The 24,520-nt window shown below is 39.4% G+C and overlaps 1 protein-coding gene and 1 long non-coding RNA gene across 2 annotated transcripts; one reads left to right on the forward strand and one right to left on the reverse strand.

The window, feature by feature from the left end:
* Window positions 1–2,147: 2,147 nt before the first annotated feature.
* LOC128503708 (uncharacterized) lies at window positions 2,148–3,297 on the reverse strand. The gene is made up of 2 exons (XR_008355282.1): window positions 3,164–3,297; window positions 2,148–2,364 (listed from the first exon to the last, which is right to left on the reverse strand). It is a non-coding gene; the product is annotated as an uncharacterized LOC128503708 (long non-coding RNA).
* Window positions 3,298–5,543: 2,246 nt separating this feature from the next.
* On the forward strand, window positions 5,544–24,520 carry RADX (RPA1 related single stranded DNA binding protein, X-linked). The gene is made up of 14 exons (XM_053473632.1): window positions 5,544–6,277; window positions 9,743–9,885; window positions 11,271–11,463; window positions 15,553–15,661; window positions 16,579–16,670; window positions 16,774–16,896; window positions 17,486–17,593; window positions 18,215–18,382; window positions 18,843–18,982; window positions 19,268–19,440; window positions 20,215–20,291; window positions 22,185–22,475; window positions 23,007–23,132; window positions 23,867–24,520. Exons 1-14 carry the CDS (start codon window positions 5,698–5,700, stop codon window positions 24,007–24,009), a joined length of 2,466 nt encoding a protein of 821 aa, XP_053329607.1. The 5' UTR covers window positions 5,544–5,697; the 3' UTR covers window positions 24,010–24,520.

A 24,520-nucleotide genomic window follows, 5' to 3' on the forward strand; every position in this document is an offset into this window, starting at 1 on the left:
GTTACAATAGTGGATTTTGCTTGCCTTTAGTTGAAATGTGTGTATATATATATAATTGTTGTTTGAAATAACAGTTATATCATTAATTAGAAATTGTTCAGTTCAGTTTTCAAGTATAAATATCTGGCTGTTATTCACACATCAACCACTGTTCTTATGTTAAAACAGCTGTTAATAGCTAAATGATTATGTAAAAACCCAGAAAACATTTTAAAGTGAAAATGTCTTTAAAACAGCTAAATCATTTAGGAGCTAAATCAGTGAGACTGCAATGCATTTTCACCCAAATGAGACTCTTAAGCAATTTAAAGCCTCTTCTGGACACCATTAATGAGGCATCTGTGTTTTTATACTGTAAACTGTAAACAAGAGTGGGCTGGGAGGTGCACAATTGCCCCTGCCGGTCCAAAATTCTTCAAAAAGGATTTGCGGAGGTGGAATTCCGTAGGGTCATGTAATTGAAAATGAGTGAGTATATAAATGTACGCGTTACCGTGTGTGTGCGTAAGAGTGTGTGTTATTTTGAGACTGAGTGTGTGTGTGTTAATGTACGCATGTATGTGTTAGCTTGAGTGTGTAAGTTTATGGAAGTGTGTGTGTGTAAATAGGTGTGCCAGGGTGAGGAGGCAAGGGGCCAAGGGCTTTACCTGCCCGTGGCCAAAAGGTGCCAGCCCTCTCCTGACTCTAAAGTAAATCTATTAGTGCTCAGTAAATAAAATATACATACTATACATCCATACTATATACATACACACTTAGCTTTTTTGAAGGCCATTATGTATCTATAAACTGCATATATGAATGTATTCTTGATTAAAAGTTGTCATTTATGCTGTATTATATATTTCCGAGTTAGTAATGGTTTTCAATTTATTGTAACATGGTGTGCGCCCCTTCTTATATGTATGAAAGTCTTATAGGTGCTCTGTCTGGTTGGATTTGCTACCATTGGTCTAGCTTTATGGTATTAGTTTTTGTTTACAAGACTGTAAGCACTACCTGAGCCCTATATATTTGTTTATAATACTGTAAGCACCATGCTTTTTTTTTTTTTTTTTCCATTAGAATAGTTTTCCACGTCCCCGCAAATGGACTACTTTTCTTTTCCCAAAAAAATGCCATTCGATGCCTCAAATATTTTATTTACATCACCATATTTCTACATTTCTTTTGCTGTGCAAACAAAAGATAAAAGATCGCATCCTATCAGTGTACCATGGTCTATGTAATATATGAGTAATCGAGGGCTGGTCATGGGGATTTCCGAGCTGAAGCATGACACATATTTTTTTTAAGGATCCATGTATTAGTGTATCTGTTTTTTATTTTCTACAACAATAACAAAGCATTTTGCCGAGATCGACATCGAAAAGGATTATATACATAAGTGCCCGGGAATACAAAAAAACACATACATTTTAGATTAGCTGTACAAAGATTCTAGTTCTTTTTGTAGGACATTTTATGTACTTTAAGTAAATTTTGTTTATATGAAAATATAATTGCACTATTTTGCCAATATTGACCCACAATACGACATGTTATAACAAACAGGTTACATGTGGCAGTAGATAATTAGCATCAGATGCCATTAATGCCAGCCTCAATGAACTACCTGTACACAAGAAACTTTAGGGGCTGCCTAAGACCTGGAGGCAGGGAAACCATCAGAAATTATGGGGCCCAGTAAAGGCTTAAAAACTGGGCCACAATTCCTCCCCCATCAGCCTGCCCCATGTTCCATGCCTGTTGTCCTGCATATTTCTCTACCCATGTTCCATCCATCAACCCACCTTACGATCCTGCCATAAGCACAACTTATGAGTGCAAGGGAGAGCCTAGGGTTAGTTGGGCCTAGGTGTAGTATTTCTTTGGCACCCCCAAAACTAACAGAAATACATACTGTGACGGGACCGACCTGTACCCCGACTGGGTACTCCCGCCAAACGTTGCTTCCTTCTGCCAGGACACCAAGTTAGCCCTTTCAGCTCAAGGCAGAACCAGCATTGTAGATAGAAGGGGGGACGCCGCTGCAGCTGTGTTGGCACTGTGGCTATCCGAAGCTTAGCTACACAGCGTGGCTATTGTCCTGAAAAGGACAATAAAGGATCATAGCAGCCCACCCCAAACATCAGGCAACACTCATGTTGAGGTGAAAACAGGACTTCTTTATTAAAACCAAATACAGAGCTATATATACACAAGTAAGAAAAGGGGCAAGACAAATATCACATGATCTAAGTACCATGTCAGGAAGGAAGTAATTCGATCAAATCCTGCAACACAATATCCGGGGGAAGGACAGGATGACATGAGACATAAATAATTACATTAATTGGGGACGTAGACGTGGAATGATGAAGCCTGCACACATAGGGCAGGGTGACATGAAGATGTGGGCAGGACAGGTACAGGTTATATGCCATTGACAGCAATGGTAAAGGGTCATGGAAAGGTCAGGAGTTTAAAAAAAAATAAAAAAGAAAGTTATATAAGCTGCGTTTGCGTCTGCGCTAGCGCTTTTTGCCGCTTTTTTTGGCCGCCTCGAGCCGTCTCGTGGGTGCCTCACGCTGCGTTTAGGTGTGTCTCGCCCTATCTCGCGCTGCGCTAAGGGCGGGAAAACTAACTATAAATAGAGGTGCTCATGAGGCGGCTAGTTTACTTACCTGGCGAACCGCTGAGCCGATACTGCACTGTCCTTGAGGCTGGTGAGCAGTGGGGCAGCGGCAAGCTGAAGATGGACGAGTTAATGAAGATGCGCCCTCCCACCCCCCTATATTGCTATAATTGTTGTTGTAAAAATTATTTGTCGTGGCTTTTATTAGGGTATGGTTACCCTATAATTTTATGGGGTGAACTGATATTTGAGTTATGCCAGCTGGCTTATAGGGCGGTTGGCAAGATGATGTGATTTAGGATGTGCTCTGGGGCTTGTGCCAAGGGCTGGAGTTTTTGTTTACATATGTATCAGTTATAAAGTTTTAAATTATAATTGAAAGTTATTTGTATGTGATGGTAAAACTAAATAAAAGTCCACGGCCTGATTCATCCAAATTATGTGTTGTGTTTTTATTGTTTGATTTAAAGACACTTATGTCAGTACATTCATTTGAATTAGGTCCCCTACAGCTTCATGATGATAGACATAAAATTGGCTTGAGACAGACAATGGCCAGGACACAGAGATAACAGGAGCTCACAGGATTAACAGCTACCTGTTGTGTAATTGATAATTAGGTATGCAGCAGTGACACCTAGTCATACCTACAAGGGGTCTTAAGACAAGGGCTAACTCACACAATATCAGGGGAAACATTTCACACCTATACAATCAACAATGCAAAGACAATCAGCCTTCTTCCTACAACAGGATGTCCAGCTGACATTACAGTTTTGAGACTCTGAATAGTAAAACATGGGGAACATCAGCAGAAACTGACCCCCTGTATCCACTCTCTACAAGGCCTGGGCCCATAGTCGATTGGGAGGAAGCTGGCTCTCAGGCCTCTCCAGGGGCCCCAGCGATGGAGGGTTGTGTCACACATACTAACACACAAACATGGTCTAACACTCACTCACTATAACTCTATACCCCTATGTAAACACACACTCTTTCTCCCGCTGCTCCTCTCGTAGGCCCCGCTAACTCTAGGCTCTCCCCTGACACTCCAACACTATATGCTGGCAGAATTCAAATAGGCCCCAAACTAGTAAAAGTGTACGCTTTCACAGATGATGTTTTGTTTTACGTATCATACCCTCAAGTTATTGTTCCAAAGATTCTTACATTGATAGCTAAGTATGGGCAAATTTCAGGTTTTTTTTTAAATAAATCAAAGTCTCAGGCATTGTGTTTACACCCGCTCAGGCGGGCTAAGAGGGGGGATTAATAACCTGGTTCCATTTGAAGATGGCCTTACCATGACATGACGTTGGTGGGCGGTCCCGCTGATGGGAGCAGGAAACACCCCCATGTAAAGGGAAAAATAGGCGGGGAGCGGGGCGTGTCAAGACCCCACTCCCGCGACCCCGAGGATTCGGGTCTTGACCCAGAGAACCGGAGGAGCAGCGCTCACCCGGAAATCTCCGGGTCAAACCCGGAGAGTTCCCAGGTATGATTATTTGAGCCTGAGACTAGCTTAGCGCACCCACATTTTTTCTTTTCCCTGCTTGCACATATGTGAGATTGTTGGCTCCTCATCAGTGTGCTTGCAGTTTGCTAGCCAGGGGTTAATTGGGAGGAGGTTTAATTGCACCTCCCCCAAAACATTCATAAGGTTTTGGTAGCAGTATAAACTGCTTTGTGTGCCCACTATATAGGAGGTGAGAGTAGGTTCTCACCCTATTGAGACTGTGCATTGATGTGGCGGGTGAGCTTCATTATGCTTTGGCCAATTCATATAACCAAAATTGTCGGATGAAGCACTGCTTCTCCGGTTCAAGACCCGAATCCTCTCGGTCCCGGGAACAGGGTCTTCACCGGCCATTTTCCTGTTAAAAGAGGTGTTTCCCGCTGCCGTCAGTGGGAACGCCCCCAACGTCAGCAGGACCTCCCATGGGACTGCCCGCTGACGTCAGTGTGCAGTCCTGGCCGCGGCCCGCAAGGGAAGTCTCCGGGTAGCCGGAGACCAGAAGTTCCCAGGTATGGACATGGGCCTCTCAAAATAAAAGTTGGAAAAGGGAATGAGCATGTTCCATTTTGTGCCCAATAACTTCAAAAAAAACTCTACACGCGGAGTATTTTTTAAATGGAGACATTTACAATCATATATTTTACGGTATTTCAGTCAACTGAACTGGTTTGGGTCCAATTATCATAGGAAAATATTAAAACATTTTCCAACTATTTTCATTTTTTTAAATATATTATAAATAAAAAAAATATGGACTATAAGTTACAAATTGTATCAAAGGAAATTTGTGTGGGACAATCGCGGTTAAAGAAACGTAACATAAAAATACAAAATACCCTCAGTAAAGAAAGGGTTAAGGTGTGAGTCCATACATCATGGAAAAAGGCAGACTAGACAGTAGGAATGGTTCTTATCTGCAGTCAGATTCTATGGTTCTAAATGGGTTTTACCGCCATAGCAACCCATGGACCATTCTGTAGGTTGCTATAGCGATAGGGCCGCTTTCTATAGTTGCTATAGCGATAGGGCCGCTTTCTATAGTTGCGATAGCTATAAGATCGCTTTCTATAGTTGCTATAGTGATAAGACCTCATTAATGTCCCATGGGTTGCTACAGTGATACATTTTTTAAATTTGCACCGAAATGGCTTTTTATGCATTACTATTGCTGCCCCGTTTATGTTTTGTGTTTAGTAGTTTCACTTTCACATGGAAGCGCTCGGAACTTTCATGTATATGGCGCTCAAAACATTAACCCTATACACCGAAATAGTGGACGCTTTCCCTGCTGCCCCACGCCGCGCGCTCCCCGGTAATGTTACGGATTGGGGTGCGGACCGGAGATAATGTGCCCCCGCCCAGTCAGTCTGGGGGATCCCCCCGTGCTCCCCCCTGGCCGGGTGCCCGGGTAATTCCCACGGTTAGTTCATGTTTGGCCCTGTCACAACTGAGAGACGTTTTGAAAAAGAGAAGCTGTTGCCGGTACGTCACGGCCGGGCATGTTCAGGCAGCTATACCGGTTGAGCCGGCGGAGGAGAAGGCTGACTTTTGTTTATAGCGGGAGATGCAAGCGCAGCTGGCCGAGTTTGATGAAGAGATCCCGGGACCTTCGTGCAGGCGACCCTCCGGCCTGAACGAAGATGAAGGCCCCGTCTCGGACTCCTGGGTGTTGCGAACCCGGGAGCAGCTCAGGGTCTGTCCCAGCTTGAGACTGGTGCTCCAGGACCCGACGCCCGTGCTGGTTGTTGCGGTCCAGCGGTATTTGGGAGAAGGTACCAGGCCCGCTGTTTATTACTACGACGTCACCATCTCTGATGGAGCCGGGACGGACACCTGGTTCCTGTCGCCCGAACTCGGTCACTTGGTGCAGCGCAACCTGCTCCGCTGCGGCACCCAGACCAAGATCAGCCGCTGCTCTTACCGCTTCCAGGAGAAGACGCTGGGCAGCGGCCTGGTGTGTATCGAGGAGCTGGAGCTTGAGGGAGAGCAGCCTGCAGAGGCCCATCACACCCAGCTGGACCTGGGGGAGCAGCTGCCTCTGCAGGGTGGCAGGAAACACTACCTGCCCCTATGGAATAGAGAAGACCCATATGGGCCCATGTGGAAGGAGTGCAAGCAGGCAGACGAGCGTATAGCTGTGGATGGTAAGGGTGCAATACTGATGCTGTGTATAGCAATCGGGAATGCAAATGATGACAGCTCACTGTCATATATGTGTCTCTATATATATATAATATGATTGATTATATGTATATATATAACCCCCCAGTGGAGGCTGCCTCCTTGCTGCATAGTGTTTTTGCTGCGATGACACTTCACTTTGTTGTCGTTGTTTACAAACTCACAGGAAACTTTTGTATCAACTTCTACAACAACAGCAAAACAAAGTTTCCACTGGTCTTACCCTCCGCCAGGTGCAATAATATGGATTGTTTAATCCGTTATACAGCCCTGTAAATATTTCATTGAGTGATTAGATATAAAAGTAACGGCTTCTGGAGAAGAGCAACCTTTTGTTCCAAGTTCCGAAAGAGTTTCAGTAAAAAAGGCATGAGCGCCAACGCTTTCGGCCCTATTCTAACATTTTAATATATATTTAATTAATAATTTAATAGTTATTATATAGATTGTACGTGTCGGAATTCTATTGCACCTCGCTATGACGAGCGTTCTAATAATGGAAACTATTGGGTGGTTTTGTATTTTAGTGGAATCTGTTTTCATGAAGGGCTGCACGTTAATGTTTAGCTTGATATGTAAATCATCAGTTCTGATACCGTTTCCCATATGCCATATGATAATATATTATATTACTAGATATTTGATTCATTATGAGAACATTAACCGCCCCTCTTTGACGGTGTGAAATTTGGCCCTGGAATCAGCTTGATCTGATACGAAAATAATGTTTTGTTTTGAATTAGTAATTATAAAATGAATATATTTTAAATTAAATTTATATTTATTGTATTGATTTTAATATGTATTTGAGCCTTTTGAGATTTTGGATTTATTTAGGAACCTTCCAACTTTTAAAGACGTTTGTGTTTACAGCAAACACGGTTTATGTGCTTTATATTTCGTCAGCATTTTCAAAGTAAATGCTAGTAAATTAGAAATGTGTGCGGCTATTGGGAATGCTCCGTTTCATGTGAGTAAGGGCGTGGGTCAGGTTTTTGTATTTTTTTAAATGATGGGCACTATTACGTCACAATTGTGCCCGCTTTTTCTAACGGCTCTTTTCTCATTCGTTTCTTATATCTGTCTTAATACAAGCAGAGGTCAGATTCGATATTTAGGGTCCTAATCATTCTATGATTTTAGGCTTTATGCGATTTCCGTATAGTCAAAGTTTTAATTCTGAAACCCACGCATGCACTTATGGTCATTTAAGATGCCCCTGGTGCAAATTTAACCTCTCATTGTCTGAAACTGAATTTAAAGCATATTCTAAGATAATTACACTCCATGTGTAAAACCACAAAAAAATGTATTGTATTGAGATGCGTACATCAGCAGCATTTACCTGTTTATTAACAGATCGTTACATTTATGCAGACTGTAGTTAAACTGTTGTCTGTAAGCTTTGTAGCTAAAATGTCCCTGTATTTTATTTATTTTTATCTTTTCTAACATTAATTTAACCCTGTAAAAAAATAAATAAATAATAATAAAAAAAACTTAAGAGCCCTTAGAAAAATACAAGTTATATATTGTGAATTATGGTGAATAACATTTAATGCGGGCCTAGAATTTCAGACAAGCTGTAGTGGTCATAGTGAAACTTCAAGAAAAGCTCGATGATAGCAAAACATTAAAAACATGTCAGAATGTAAATATGCTAAATATTCAGCACGATTTTATTTAATTTAGCCTTTAATATATGTTTTAATGTTCTAATAATAAAGTCCTTATATTTGTTTTTTTTGTCTTTCACTAGTATTATTTATAAAAAATATATAATTATTCAGAAAGTTGGCACAGTTAAATAGAAGCACCCCCATAATATTATGCTGCCGACAGCTGGGGTCCTCTTTATTGGATGTAGCTTAATCGGACACACTTTATGACCAAAAGTATGTGGACACCTGACCATCACACCAATATGAGCTTGTTGGACATTCCATTCTAAAACCATGGGTATTAACATGGAGTTGGCCCTCGTTTGCATCTATAACAGCCTCCACTCTTCTGGGAGAGCTTTCCACAGGATTTTAGAGTGTGTCTGTGGGCATTTGTGAGGTTTGGCATTGTTGTTGGATGAGAAGGCCTGGCTCACAAAATTCATCCCAAAGGTCTTCAAGGGGGTTAGAGTCAGTGCTCTGTGCAGGCCACTCGAGTTCCTCCACCCCAACATTAGCAACATTGTTGAAGCTCCAAACTCGTTAAACTATGTCTGTACGGATCTGGTGTGCCCTGGTCATACTGGAACAGGAAAGGGCCTTCCCGGACCGGTGCCACAAAGTTAAATGCATAAAACTGATGTTTTTGTATGCTGTACCCTTTACTGGAGAGAAGAGGCCCAAACCCTGAAAAACAGCCCACGTCATTATCCCTCCTCAACCAAACTCTACAGCAGGCCCTATGCATTCCGGTAGGTAGTGTTCTCTGGGCATCCACCAAACCCAGGTTCATCCACCATAGAACATGTTTACACAGCCCCAGTGCCCAGTGGTGGTGCGCTTTACACCACTCCAGCTGACACTTGCTCCAGTGCATTGTGATCTTTGATTTGTGTGCATCTACTTGGCCATGGAAACCCATTTCATGGCGCATATTGTGCTACTGTTGCTTTCAGAGGCAGTTTGGTACTCTGTAGAGGGTGATGCATTTGTATGTCCTGCACACTTTGGCACTCAGCAGCTCCACTCTGTGAGTGTGTGAGGTCTACTACTTTACAGCTGAGCTGTTATTCCTACATGCTTCCACTTCACGATAATAGCGCAGAGGTGGCATCCTATGACAGCGCCAGAGCTCATCAGCACGACCCAGTCTACTGCCAGTGTTTGTCTATGGAGATGACTGCCTATGTACTTGATGTTATACATGCGTTAGCAATGGGTGTGGCCGAAAGACCAGAACTGAAGAAGTAGGAGAGGTGTCCACATACATTTGGTCATGTATGCTTACATTTCTTTTTTTATTTCTTTTATCTTTTTTTAATGCATAGCCTATAAATCATCGGCCCTCTGCTTCTTGAATGTGCCCTAACTGAATGTATTTTTTTTCAGCTTCACCATACTGCCCATCTTCAACCATTAATCAGCCCTTGTCTTAAATGCAGGATATCCGTACTCGTATCTATACATTTTTAAATTTCCTCACTGTCTTAACCTGTACCACTTATGCCGAGATACTATTCCAATTATCTACCACCTGTAAATCTTCCTTACATTAAATCTAAGCTTCTGACCCTCTAGTTTTAGACCATGACCCCTTGTTTTTGACTCATTTGCAATGTACTGTCCTCCTGTACTTTGTTAAATCCTTTTATGTTGACCATGACATCATCTCTGATGGTTGGTAACTTAATTGATGAAGGTGGGTGTCCAAAATTGAAAGAACAAATAAAATTGGTTAAAGTTTTATTTCTATGTTTCTTTACATAGTGTCCAGAGTTTGTTCATTACAGCATTTGGAAAATATTTGGAGAGTGAAAACAAATTTACCTCCTGTGCTTGTTCGAATCATGCACAAATCCAGGCTACGTTACTTTGGGAAACCGGATAAAAAGGTTGACATTCCGTATCAGGTAATTCGAACACCAGCGTTGTCTACACCTCCCTGCTGCACATGGAACTGAAATGGCTTCTATAAATTAGACAGTTTACATATATCAGGGGCGGCCAAACGTACATCAGAGCCACATACGATAGACTTCAGATGTTGGAGAGCTGTAAGACGTAAACATTTTGTTACAAAATATATATAAATATTAAGAAATACATTTTATTAAATTTATTATAAATATTTATTCATATGTAGTTTATAAGCTACATATATAAATATAAACTGTTAATATTTGGTAGTTTAATCCCAAAGTACACATACCAAATATTTTCAAAAGCTATTTATTGATAGTAGAGGTCTTGTGAGTAATCAGTATTTGTCAGTTAATTGACAGAAGAGTATTCTCTTTATTTCTCTCTTTCTCACTACTTACTCTTACTGCTTCCTTGTCCTCCTTTTCCATAGCCCTACATCTTATCTTGCCTCTCCTTCTTCTGTGTTCTTTCTTCATCCACTTCTCCCCGGTATTGGCTCTGTTGACCAGGCCTTCCGGTGCGCTTCCTCAAAAGGGCAGAGCCTCTGTGCAAATGCTTCTCTTTCTTTGCGAGTCTGTTTAGAATATTCTGGCTTCTTCTACCACGTGGACAGCCTCTCCGCTGTTCCTCCAATTGGGGGAGAGGATGTGCGCGGAGGGGCTGACCTTTTGAGGAAGCGCTCCAAAAACCCTGGTCGACGCAGCATATACCAGGCAGAAGCAGACAAAGACTGAAGAAAATGCAAGCGAAGAAGTGGAGGCGGGCACTCCGAAGCAGGAATGTAGTGAGTTAATGAGAAGGAGTGTTTGAGTGTGAGAGTGCATGGTCGCACTTGCAGAGGTCTGAGTGAGCTGGCATGAAAGTATGTTTGGCCGACACATTGCATTTGAAAGAGTCACATGTGGACTGGGAGCCGTGGTTTGGCTACCTCTGACCTATACCTTGTAGCTAAATTGCTTAAATCACTATTTCCAAACTGTTGAGCAGTTGTATGCACTCACATTACAAAATGAATAATTGGCCAATATTTTGCTTTAATCAGATTTTGGAATGTATGTATACTTTTTTATATGTAAAACTATTGCAAGCACAGTAGGTTACCACCGTCTCCAGCACCTTGCTCTTAAATTAGTTCGTACCAGGTATCTCACTGGTGCCACAGTTAACATTAAAATTTACATTCAAACCAAGAAGCTTCAACAATGAATTATTAATTTTTTTTAATTTTGAACATGTCAAGATAGGATAGTGTGATATCCACAGGGTGTTTTGTGGCTTTCCGCTTCTTTCTAATTAAGGTTTTTTCCATAGTTGTTCCGATTCCTGTCGCAGGAAATGTGGTTTATAAAGCATCTCTGTTCTTTGTTTCCAGGCCTATATTGAGGTCGCTGATTACTCTGGAATGATGTCACTTGTGCTGTGGAACTCACTGTGCCCCGAATGGTTTAATACACTTCAGATTGGCAGGGTAATCTTGCTTCAGAATTACACAGTCAAAAAAGGTTACCCCAAAAGGACACTCCCAACTTCAGGGAACTCGCAGGTGAAGAGGCTGCCTTCCCTCGGTAAAGTATTCCTTAAGTGTGATAAGTACACCTCATATATTGATTTTACTATGTTTGCTCACACTGTAGACGTGAATTAAAGAGAGGCCATTACATTCCAGATTATACCCAGGTTTCCGTTGTGGCATATGTGAGGGCTGCCATCTTGTTGATTTTTTGCTTTATAGAAAATACAAGGAGGTAGACAGGGTCTAGTGATGGAGACGTATCCACTCTGGTAAATAACGGAACACCTTTCTACCAAAGCTGTCAGTCTTCACTGAGTGATCATTGGATGTAAAAGGGGCAATTTCCTGATGATCTGGTTTTGATCTGCAGTTAGACACAATGCGCTACTTTTACATGTGGGACCAACAGAACCCACAAGATCTATACAGCGCCCTGTCCACTGCCAGCTATATGTTCAATGGAACAAAACAGCTTTGCTAACCAGGGCAGATGTTTTAATGCTGCCTTAAAGTATCATACATCATGCAGCTTGCTGCTCGTTAGATGACATCATAGCTACCAATGTTCGCCTGAATAGGACTTGCTTCACTGAAAGAGCATTGATCAACTTCTCCCTCCACTTACCCTCAACATGGTAAAGCCCCTTCTTTGCAGCAAATTATTCAGCTTAATTGTCCTCTGTCCCAAACGACTATCTTGCAGACCTTGAATGTCTACGTCTAGTGAACAAGCCATTGTACAGAGCTTATGTGCTAATGAAACTACACCATTTGTTTGGGACCAGTGATTCTTGTTCCACTGTGCTTAAAACAAATCCTTGAAATGGAAGCAGCCATTTAATTTAAAATCTTGTTACAAATGTGCGATTGCATGTGTGTTCCATCGTCGTCGTGTACTGCACCAAGGTCACCAGTGCACACCAAGGGTTGAGCCTCAGTCATTTGTTCTACAATAGGCTTAATGAATAGAATTCACTGGGCAATCATGATATTAGGCCAAGTACAGTCTGGGTGAAAAAGTCCCCACAGTTATAGGCTGCAAATGGCACTATGGCGAGGAATGGTGTCTCATTCATCTTATCTCTCTTGGGTGAGCTATCTGAGTCCAAGAATGTTAATATGAGTGAAGATGCTAATCTGGAGAGCATGAGTGCCTCCTTTTAGGTGTTTGTAAACCAGAGGAAATTCGCGTAAGTCTGTATGATGGTCATCAGACCTTTCTAACCGTGGTCAATATATTTAATTCACTTCATTCAATTCACAGGTGGTCATTTAATGGGGAAGTAGAACCCTAACAGAGTGACAGACAATAACTTGCTGGTGTCATAAGTGCACCGATCAAACATAGTTTTGACCTCAAATAGTTAAGTATTACTGCCACTTCCTACTGCTTTTACACAGCGATATTGTGGTTTTACAGGGAAATTTATGAGGGCAGGAGAAATGAGACAAAACATAATGCTTGTATTTTTACTGAAACTAGCATCTTGACTGTGACAGTGATTTCAACACATTTAATTAAAATACACGCTTTATAAGGTTCTGTGCTCCATTGTATATTATTTTACTCATTAAAATATAACTTTCTAGACGTATGCTTGAGAATCGCCTTTCTGTTGATTTGTGTTGAGTTGAAGAAGTGTAGGTAGCAGAACTCTACCTACTGGAATGCACAGTACCGACTGTAAAGACTGCTGGAGGAGGGATGATGATGATCTGGGGCTGCTTTTTGGTGTTTAATTGCAGTGAAGAGTAACATTAATGCCACAGCATACAAGACATTTAAGACGATTCTATGCTTGTAGGCATGTGGCAGCAGTTTGGGGACGGCCTTATATTTTTCCATCACAACTGTGTCCCTCTGCAAGAAGCAAGGCATAGAGACATGATTTTGCTGTGTAGGAACTCAGTTGGCCTGTACAGAACCCTTAACCCCACTGAACACCCTTAGGATCATTTGTGATACTGCTTGGGAGCCAGACCTTCTTGTCCAACATTAGTGCCTGACCTCACTCAAATGTTCTTTTGGCTGAATGGGCACAAATCCCACAGAAACACCCCAAACGCTTGATGAAAGCCTTAGCTGCAAAGGAGAGGAAGGGCAACTTCCAATTCCAAAAAAAATACCCATGGTTTTGGAATGGGATGTCCAACAAACTCATATAGGTGTGATGGTCAAGTGGCCGCATACTTCATATAGTGCATGTATCGCAAAACTGAATGGATGAGGACAGACAAGCATATGCTTCCGGTCTACAAAACTGAAAGTGATAACTAATGCTGCCGTTTGCACAACTGGATAAAAAAATTGTAATATTAAACATGAGAAATTTCTAAATTAAACTACTTTTAAATTGAAAGCCCCCGTTTTGTACACATTTTGGCAGCCATTTTAAGTCACTGGCAGGATCATTTTCACTGTGGTTTGGGCAGCATCCTCTGTCTTTTGAACTATCTCTTGTTGACAAGTAGATAGGATTTGTTTCTATTTCCCTGCATGAACTAAGCAAATTACGTGTCAGACTCTGATGGATGAGTCAAGGGCCTTATTACAAGGAAGGGGCTGGCTGGAAACCGCCAGGCTGAGACGGCTCACAATGCGGCTAATATGATCTATCGCCTAGAAGTGGCTAAACTCATATTTTCTGCTATCAGAACAACACTGTAGATGAAACTTATGTTCTTGAATTATTTATTAATGAAAAACAAAATGTATGCTTTCCACATCTCCCTTAATAGCTGCCGTTATCTTTAGTCGGTCTTTTTTAGTTACTTTCTCATATTTCATCTTTGTCATATAAACTTGCTCCGCTCCTGTGATTATGTCTCGGGCTGTCGTTGGACGCATTTTTATTTCTCACTGGTAAAGAACTACATATTGAATATTTTTTGAAGTCTATGATTTTTACCTTTCTACAATTTAGACTGTGTTTTGGAAAAAGCTAATAAGCCAGTCTTATGAAACTGTTTAATGTGATTGTAGCTGCCAGATGCCACCGTTATGCGATTATTTCAAGGAAGAGTAGTAAGCGTTTCTCGTATACTTTAGTTTTTAGTTAGTTTCCGGCTGCCAGAATGTGGACATTCAATTATATCCTGTTCTAGGCAGAGAATGAAAACTGTATGTTTTCAGTTAGCAAAGTGTGCCACCTTTCTAAAACATTTATATAAGTGACAGTGTAAAAAAATAGACATTTCTACCTTCATGATCATAATTCAGAACCTCAGTCGAGTCCAAAGAGGTGGGTCTGGGTATCAAACATCGACCTACTAAAGCCCAGGTAGTTGAGTAAGCCAAGGTCAGGATGAGAAGAGTAATGAGAACACGATCATCAGATAGTACAAGCAAGCAGTGTTCCCTCTAAGCTGTGCGCTTGTGCGCGCGCACATAGCTTTTTAAGAGAGCGCACACATCCAAAAATTGTGCACACAACAGTTTTTCCCCAAAAAAAGAAAAAAATCATTTTTTTAAAAACTTTATGCGGCGCGGATATTGTGCGCACAAAATTTTTGCTCTGTGATTTTTGCACAAGAGAAATTTTCTGCGCACGCCAACTAGGAAAAATTAGATGGAACATTGCAAGCAAGTAAATCCAAAAGCAGGGTTGGAGTCGGGATTAAATTCTGAGCCTAAACTGGCAGGGCTGGGACTAATCAATAAAGGTATTTCTTATTGTTTACTGAACCCAACTGGAAAATTGTGCCCCTGCCGCTCGAAAACCAACAAATGGTGACGACAACAGAGTGTTTGGACAATAATCCACTAAATGACCAAACTTATAATTTAACAGGAGACTGTTGTAAAGATGGGAGGATATCCGTGTAAATCGATTCAATTACATTCTTATTTTTAAGGAGGAATGTCAAGGGGCAGATGGTATCTCCATTTAAAACGGTCTAAAAAAACTATTACAATTAGACGGTGCCACAAAACAGTTGTATACATTTATTTTGCCTATTATAAGTTCCTCTTAATTCGAAACGCCCTCCTAACCGTTATACGGTATGTTGGCTGGTGAAACGTTTGAAGAGTGTCTAACAACACACGGTTTCTTTGGTGGATGGAGCGCTCCCTGCACTCTGAATACGACCCAAGGGTTACTCTTACAGAAGTGACTGAATTTATTTGTTTCATCTTTAGAAATAAGCTTGAATGCTCGGGATCCCCTGCCTGTTATTAACGTCATCCAAGAAAACCTTGTGAAGCCTGACTGGAGATTGCCAGAAGTCTTGTATCTCTTTGCCACAAGGTACGTTTATGTTGTAATTTGTACATCTAGCTGAACTTGTAGAAGGCAGATGGCTTCTGAGAGATTCTTGTGATGAACGGTTTTCTGCTTTTGTCTTTTTTTTTTTTTTTTTTTTATATGCAAACTATAGTCCTTACATTGTTCTTGAGGCCCATGACAAAATTGTACGTGACCACACAGAATGCATTATCGGGAATTCATCTTTCCTCGTGGGCACTGGGGAAGGAAGAGATTGCAACAGTGACTATAAAAAAATTTTTTTATTTGTGGTGGACATAATAAATTGAGAAGTCCAAAATAAAGATGCTTGGGGGGGGTGAAGAATACATTGAGTAATTTGTATGTTTCTTTGTTTTGTGTTTATTAGCTTTTCCCTAATTTCCTTTGCATTTTCTTTCTTATCCAAATAAATTGGATCTGTCACTTTTCTTATAGCCTTATTGTACAGGTCTATACATTTCTATAAATGTTTGTAATCCTGTTTACAAAATAAAATCTATCCAAATTTAAAATCCCACCAAATAAGTGTTTTTTGGGTTCCTTTGAGGTTAGCTTTTAAATTCAGTGCATTCTTTAAGGACGTGCTTCTGTTGTCATTGTGCGGCCGACAAAAGGTCAACTTTTTTGGTAAATTTGTTGACAGAACATTTATAGGACAAGCGAAAGTGCTTAAATGTTCTATATTATTTTTACTTCTCCAACTAAATGTTGGCACTTTGTCAATCTCTTCTTCCCACTCACACGGCAGAGGTTCCAAGCTGCCAATTATTTTGTAGCCAATCTTTATAAATCAACAACTCGGGTAATTACGCAGTTTATCCATTATACGTGCGTAATAATTTTATGTATGATTTTATTATAATTTATAATTTCACATAATACTTTTAAATTGAATAATCCACATTTTTTTATTGTAGAGTGGAGCTTAATGATCTACCTCACAATAAAGTCTGTGACGTGATAGGGCTGGTGACATATGTAGGAAGATGTGAACGCAAAAGAGTTAGCGGTAAGAAAGCCACTTCAAAGTAAAGCTTTACTTTCTTTTAATGTTCTATTCAGCTTTGGTGAGTTTTGTTTTTTTTGTTTTTGTTTTTTATGTTTCTACCTAGATGACAGTGAAGATTTTTGGTTGTATCGTTGGATAAAAGTAATTGATGGGACCACAGACCAGCCGATTATTATGGAAATCTTTGCTACCTCGCAGCCTGACCTATTTGAACAGATCTACCCAAGTATGTAAGCCTACATGCCCGAAATCCTCGTGTTATATCGCTAGTATATAATCAACAGTAAATATGTTTGTGGATAACACCTTTCATTGGCTGTTAAATCTCTAGCATATCAAGGGCTTTGGATAGACATGATTTAAATAACTTGTCAAAAGTGCAGGTTGAGACCTTATTGATTCAGAATACAAGTGTAATCGTTACGAAGGACCCTTTTACTCTGGTTTTAGATAATGTTAAATAATTTTGCGAAGTAGGCCAGTAAAGTGCCAGCGTAGATAGAGATAAACAGCTGTGCGCCTGATTGTTGTTTTCAAGCTTGCCATGTATTTAGTAATAAACAAAGTTATTGTGAAAATACAATAATGTAAACACGCACTGATATTAAGCAACCTGACCCTAATATCCTGCCCCAAATTCTCCAATTCCATCTGCTGTGCTTGGCAACCAATTCACTTATGAGAACGCTAAATCACATTAACAGAGCACTTTTTTGAATGATGAGCCCTTTAGTTCTTGATGTTGAATTACAAATTTTGCTTGTGAGCAACTACACTCATGATAATGGAAACCTTTATCCCTCCTTGTTTTCCAGTGTCTTATTTGGTGTGTACACAAATGCGGGTCGTCCGGGAAGATCCAGAGGACAGTTCCAATTTTGCGTACCTTACAACGTCTAATGAGAGCCAGATTTTTATAACTGGTAAGGTTTTTACTCAGAATATGTTATTAAGACACAGAGCAAAAACTATTGTCTTGTAAAAGCCAAAAAAAGGAGTGAAGATAATGTTAAAAGAAAAGGCATCTTGCCTACTGCAATGCCATTAAAGGCTGAAATGCTTATATTTAATTCGAATACCCTTGCGAAGTCACGACTGGAAGGCCCATACCTTCCGAGCTACCCTGCCCATGCGCCCCAAGGTTGGTTTGACCCAAATTCTGCCCAGTAGACCATAAAATATATTTCTAACAATATTAAAAATAGATACTTTCAGTCCACTTGGGGACTTCCAATATTTGTAATATATCCGTACTCTCCATTTCCAATTAAGAGGTTGAAAACACAGATTATTCCAATTATTGGAAGACTACAGATGGACTGAAGGTATTCATCTTCAGTAGGTAACCGTTTTTGGGGGAATACCAACATAGAACCAGGAATACAAATTGTAGATCATGTGTGTCCAACCTAAGTGAAACTGCTCAGATAACCAAAGACATTTTACAGGCCCTTAACAGAGAGGGCAATTATATTTAAAATGTAATTAACGTTGTCAATGTAGCAATTGAATGTATCTCAGACCTTATTCTTTATTTCGTCCAGGGCATCATAAAGGACAGCCGTACATCAGTGATCAGAAAGTAAAAAACTTCATTGGCTGGATGAAAACTCAGAATGAAGCAGAGGTGAAAGAAAAAGTTGTGATGGGTGGATATCTTCCTTACCCACTAACACCAGCCACTTTCCTAAAGTACTGTAATGAAAACAAAGGTATGTGTCCCTGGTTTAAAGTATGAATGAACAGTTCCAGATTGTCGTTAAAGCTATCTGTCACCTAAAGAAAAACATTTGGATGAAAAATGGACAACTCTGGGCATATTACCATTAAAATGTCCATATAATGTAAATATATATATATATATAATGTATAATATATATATAAATGTAATTCATTCAAATCCTCCATTTCCAATAGGAAGCATAAGGACAAGTGTTTGTGGAGGAGTTGTAATATTGTTTCCATGTCCAGAGCTCACATCTTTATATAACACATAAAGACTAACCAACAAAATTATAATTCAGGAATTTAATCTTCAGTGGGAGATTAATACTAAAACTTTATTATTAATGACAATGAATTGTATTTCATTCCATGGCGCCTGTGCTTTTTTTTTTTCCTGCACATTAACAAAAGCATATTTCGTTTTCTGTTATATTTTCCCCTATGCAGTTGAGTCTATTCTAACCTCCTTCAGTGAACTCAAGAAGACATTTGGAAATCTGCACTACCGAGAGCACAAGCGCATTGCTGTTCAAGGCATCGTTGTTGCGTTAAGATGTCTGGCACACAATACCAATTCAGTATTAAGGGTATGATTGACTTCATTGAAGTATTAAATCAAGTTTTCAAAAAAAAAAACAAAAAAAAAAAAACATCATACTGTGTATTTTTTTCCATTACTGTTTATGGAGGAGGCATAATCCTATTTATGCCTTCTTATCCATGCCCTTGGAGTTACAGCACTACACACTTGGTATAGTTATATCCCTGTATGTAGCTGCATTTAGGTAACATGGGTGCTGATCAGATGTAAGCGCCCTTACCATTTATTTTTATTTATTTTACACAATAATAAAGATGTATTTCCTTCACAGAAAGATCCTGTATCCTACATTGAAGATGGCCAGGAAGGAATAAAGTTGCCAGAGACTGAACAGTCAGCTCCCCAGTTGCAGAAACCAGCGGCAGAAGTATGTCTGCAACCCAAAAACAAACATAAAAAGCCAATGAACATGAGGAAAAGACCACACGAGCCTGCACTAAATGAGTAAGGAAAGGTTCTGCACTAAAATTCAGATTGCCTTCTTTTGGACTTTTTTGACCTCCTTTCAACCTGCAGAAATTGGCTATATAACTATACAATTCATTGTTACAGCAATTAATATCTATCAAACCCCTAATGTATTTTAATGTTGCAATTATTCCCTCTTCACCGGGAATATACTCATCATAAATCATGTTTTATGCAAAAGGGTTAATTGTGCCTTCACAAAGCTTGCTATGGAGAAAAAAAAAACATAATTTTGGTAAAATCCCCAAATACTTACTGGCTTCCACACCATGAAAGTTAGGCTATTTTGCGAAAGATCAGACTGCTATCCCACCACTATCCCACTGATATAATAGTTATATTTAAGAAAGGTCCGTTATGTTTTACTTTTGTAGCAGAGGAGACAAATGTGAGCCACATTCAGTTCTGAAATAATGATCTTCTACTTGATGACACCATTCCAATTAAAAAGAACACATTATGTGAAGAAGTATGTTGCATTGAAGTAGAGTAAAGCAGTCTGACACCAGCAGCCTTTACATTCATGCTCCAGTAGCACAAAATACATTTCAGAGCTGCGTGGGACCCATCCCTGTACACGGGCTCCTTTTTGATTCCGTCGCTGACACTTGTGGAATAGAAAACCCATGACTCAACTCTTTTATTTGGATTCTAAAAAGCTTCTTCTGTTCGATACAAGATTTTTGAAGAATACTGTATTTGTTCTGTTGTGTATCAAATGTAAATAGTATGTATGCGTTTTGTTTACAGTACTAAAAGCAGCAGCGTTGTCCCTCACACATTCCATGACTCGGAGAGCAGCGCCTCGGACTCCCACATCTCTGAAGGTATGTTCTCTTTGTGGTATCTAGCACTTTGTTCAATAGGACCACCTATCACCCTGTTCCAAAATACAACTTTACCACTCATCTAATACTGAAAAGACTTTGGCATCTACACACTGACGGATCCCGGGTGAAGCCCGAATCTAGGGCGGCAGACCCCTGACCAACGTAGAAAAAGATGTAAACTCATGTGAGCTTGCTGGACCTCCGAGGTCTCTTTCTCAGGTGGAATTTCCGTCTGAGAAAGAGACCTATAAATTTGTGAAAACTTACATGATTACACCTTTTCTATGGTGGCCCATTAAAAGATATGAACTACGACTAAAGACCCATCGTTTTTTGCTAATATGACAATATCCATTTTCATTATGCCCCTGAATTATTTTTAAAACTGCACTGTGGTGGGGATCAAAACTAAAATCTGGCATCTATCATACTTTTATGGTGTGCAATTTAAATATAGTTACTAGCTGTCTTCATTAATGTTTATATGATACAGTTATGCCATAAAACTTTTTTCACTGCTCTTACAGTGTTTGTCTAATGTTTATATTCTTCGATTGAGCATCTGAGTAGCTGCTCTCCTAAAACATCTTTGTTTGCTGTTCTTTCGATCAATACTGAAAATATTAGCTTTGGTAATCCGAGCCAAAGGAATACAGTTCTCACTTGTCTGTCTAAGTTCCACATCTGTCACCGTATTTCATAATGCAAATTACAGAAGATTAAAGTGTGCCGTCTACATTAACGACTGCACTATTTGAAGTGATTTTGCTCTCTAACATATGGTATAAAACTGACCTCTCTGTGAATAATCTGTGCGGTTACGAAAGTGTATTGGGATTCTTATGTATTTCTACATGTTTAGTTAGCGTTCCCTTTAAAAAAAAAAAAACATTTAGTTCAATGCAAAGGTCACCAGAAAGCCCTCAAGCCTTGCATTTTGATTAAGGTATATGGAGTAGATATAAAATGCAGGTGGCCGTCATATGCTCTGTCCTTTTTAATTAAACTTTTCCACTTTGCAAATACATGAAGGTGTTGCGTAGGAGCCGTCCCCATCACGTGTGGCTCTTTCTCTGCCCTGAGCTGCTTATCTCGCAGGAAATGTGTTTGGCCGGACACATCTCTGCTCCGTGTGTCCACGTGGTGTACTCACCGGCACCCAGCTCTAGTGCTGAATAAAGAATATATGATAAAGTAAATTTTTAAGGTGCAAATACCGGTAATATGGATTATTTTTTGTGAGGCTGCATGGAACACTTTACCTGTCCCCCCTTTTTTTGCCCCATCTGATACACTATGCTTGGACTTTGTAACCATTCCTACTATTTTTCCTCCAGGTTGTGGTATTCATTAGAAATTAGAATTTTTGTGTGTGTTTATGATTTTTAAAGAAACTGGTTGATTGGTTACAATTCTTATGGAAATGTGTGCACAGTCACACTGGTAAACGGGAAAAATGTCCGGTGGGGACTATGGATCATTTATAGTTAAGTCTACTCAAAATTAGAGTAACCGGTAGACCAGCATACCTGAGATGATAACTTGCTCCAAGATAGTGACTGAAAGTGATCATCTTGGACTATTTCCAAAAAGTTAATGACAACTGAATCCAAGTTAAGAACGCTTCCTTATGCAATACACATTAAGCATATTTGGTAAAATTAACTCTCTGTGAATAGGCGCATTTTCTTCAAGATTATCATGATCTTGGTCTGTTTTATAGATTGTACGGGTTTTCTAAATCTATATCCTCTATTTCTTCTCAATATGAACATGCCTACCCTTTAAGAACACATTCATCCCAGGGCTTTCCTAGTCTGAGTGTGACTGATAAATATGTACTGCTATTTTTATCAACTAGTAAAATACATGCTTTCCCTTTATTAATAGACCAAGAAGATACCAACGAAACACTTGAGAATGATGCATCAAAATCTACTAAAGCCTTTTGGGAAAGTGACCTGTGGTCGGAGGTCAAAAATTCTCTAAAAGAGCATCTGCATTATAACAGGGTATTTCCGGAGAGCCTCCCTCGGAAATTTAACTATAATCACAAGGAATTTCTGATGCAGCAATACAATGTCCATCCATCAAAACTGTCAACAATGTGCCACTCACGGAAAAAGATTCAAGAATTTACATGTGCCAACAGCCTTGGTCACTGTGAGCTCACAATTCTTAGTGAGTAATATCATGTTTCCCCAACAGCCAAAGAAGTCATTTCTCCTTTTGAGTGGCAAATTGCCATAAAATAGATTAAATCGAAGAGATGGTGATTAATTTTAAAATATACATCAGTTTACATTTTATCACTTGCCACAGTCATGTGGACTATGAGAAATGCCTCATCTTGAGTAAAGAATGTTTTTATATATATATATATATATATATATATATATATATATATATAATCTCATTGAACACATTTATAGTGTAATGATTGACATTTCAAGTAATTAAGACAATAGTGAAGCACGTTTTGCACGTTTTTATATAGGAACAGAAATCAATGCTTACCAATAGGTGAATACCTCACTGTGCATGAAGACCAAAGCACATAAACTACATGATCTAGAAATACAGGAATGTATTACTTAGCAACCCAAAATGAATACATTAAAATTACACCCACTCAACTAAACAGTTGTTTGCAGTATAAAGTAACGCGTGTGGACTGCTTTATAATAACCAAACTGTATATTTTCTTTCAAGGTATAAATCAGGATCTAGCAATAGATGTCATTGCTCTGCCTGCTTTGTGCTCTAATAATTCCTGGATGTTTACAATGGATCATGTTCAATCAAATGATCATGAGTCTTCTGCAAATACAGACTACGGTGAGAGATGCGCAGGCTTTCACAATGGGCCGTAGTTATTAATGCAGACGTCCCAACCGGAAACTGTTAATTTCAGGGAGGTAGCTTCACTTGCCCCTGACTACCCCCTCACATTATCATGTCTGTTAATGGGCAGTCCAGAAATGTATTTTATGGTGACTGAAAAATTCAGTTGCCTAGAAATAATAACCAAACATGTTTCTTATTATTTAATGCAGTTAACATGTAAAGTGTGTGTGTATATTATTAAACTGCAATACCTTAGGTACATATATTGATATATTGCACCGGTGATTACACAGAAGTATCGCTTAGGGTTTTGACCGGCACCACCTTAATATTATGCCTTCTTGATTGTACTAAGCCGTTCTAAAAATAACTTGTATTTGTGCATTGTGTATAGTTTGCAGAACCGATGGATGTTGTGAGGGGTTGCTGCATAGCGTTGTGTGTCTGATCCAGTTAAATGTTACATGCAGCTTATACTGAATGGTCTGCTTGAAATTTACAAACTAAATTACAAAATGTACTAACTGTAAACCAGTAAAAAATCTATTTATTTGACTGTGATCTCTCCCTCTCTCCCTTATATATATTTAGTGGGCCCTTCATCAACAGCTAATTACCCGATGTTCTTTTTTGAATGGTGCTTAAGCTTCTGTATTTGGTGACACTAGTATAATAATTTATCCTTTTATTTTTCTCTTCCATAAATGCACGTTTTTCCATTGTAGGTGAACTTGTGACGTTTGTGAATGCACAGGACCGCCTGCGTGTCATCTGCATCTTGGATATCTGCCACCTGGGAGAAAACAAAGTGGAAGTCTGTCTCAACAGGATCTATAACCCTGCCAGTGAAAGAGGGTGCCCAGTTTAGTACCCAGTGTGCATTACTTGAAAATGTTTTTAAAAACCTAATTTAATACATTTTTAACATTTTATAAATTTGTATTAACATATTTAAATATATGAGCGGTAATAAAATGTAAAATGTGTTTTTTAACAGTTCTTAACAGAAAATGTTGAACATTTTCTTTTAATTGAACACAATGCTTCGAAGTGCACTTTTACTAAATGTACACACTTTAAAAATACATTTAAAGTGTGTTAAGATTTGTTTAATTATGAAACAGTGTTTATCGAAGCATTATTTGCTACTTCATATGTATGTGTATTCCTATTTATGTGGGAGCGGGTATATCTATCTGAACTTGCACAAACGTTCCACTGTGAATGTTTATTGTGTTACTGCGAAATGAAATGCTATTATATTTAAATGTTCTGTGTCGTACGATGCTTGCTTAGTAATATCTATTTTTCTCTTTACATGGCCTTGTTACAATTATGTATTTTTTTAAGTGAAGGATCCTAATAAAACTTGAAGGCTG

Source organism: Spea bombifrons, chromosome 8 (assembly GCF_027358695.1).
Source record: "Spea bombifrons isolate aSpeBom1 chromosome 8, aSpeBom1.2.pri, whole genome shotgun sequence".
NCBI classification, from domain to species: domain Eukaryota; kingdom Metazoa; phylum Chordata; class Amphibia; order Anura; family Pelobatidae; genus Spea; species Spea bombifrons.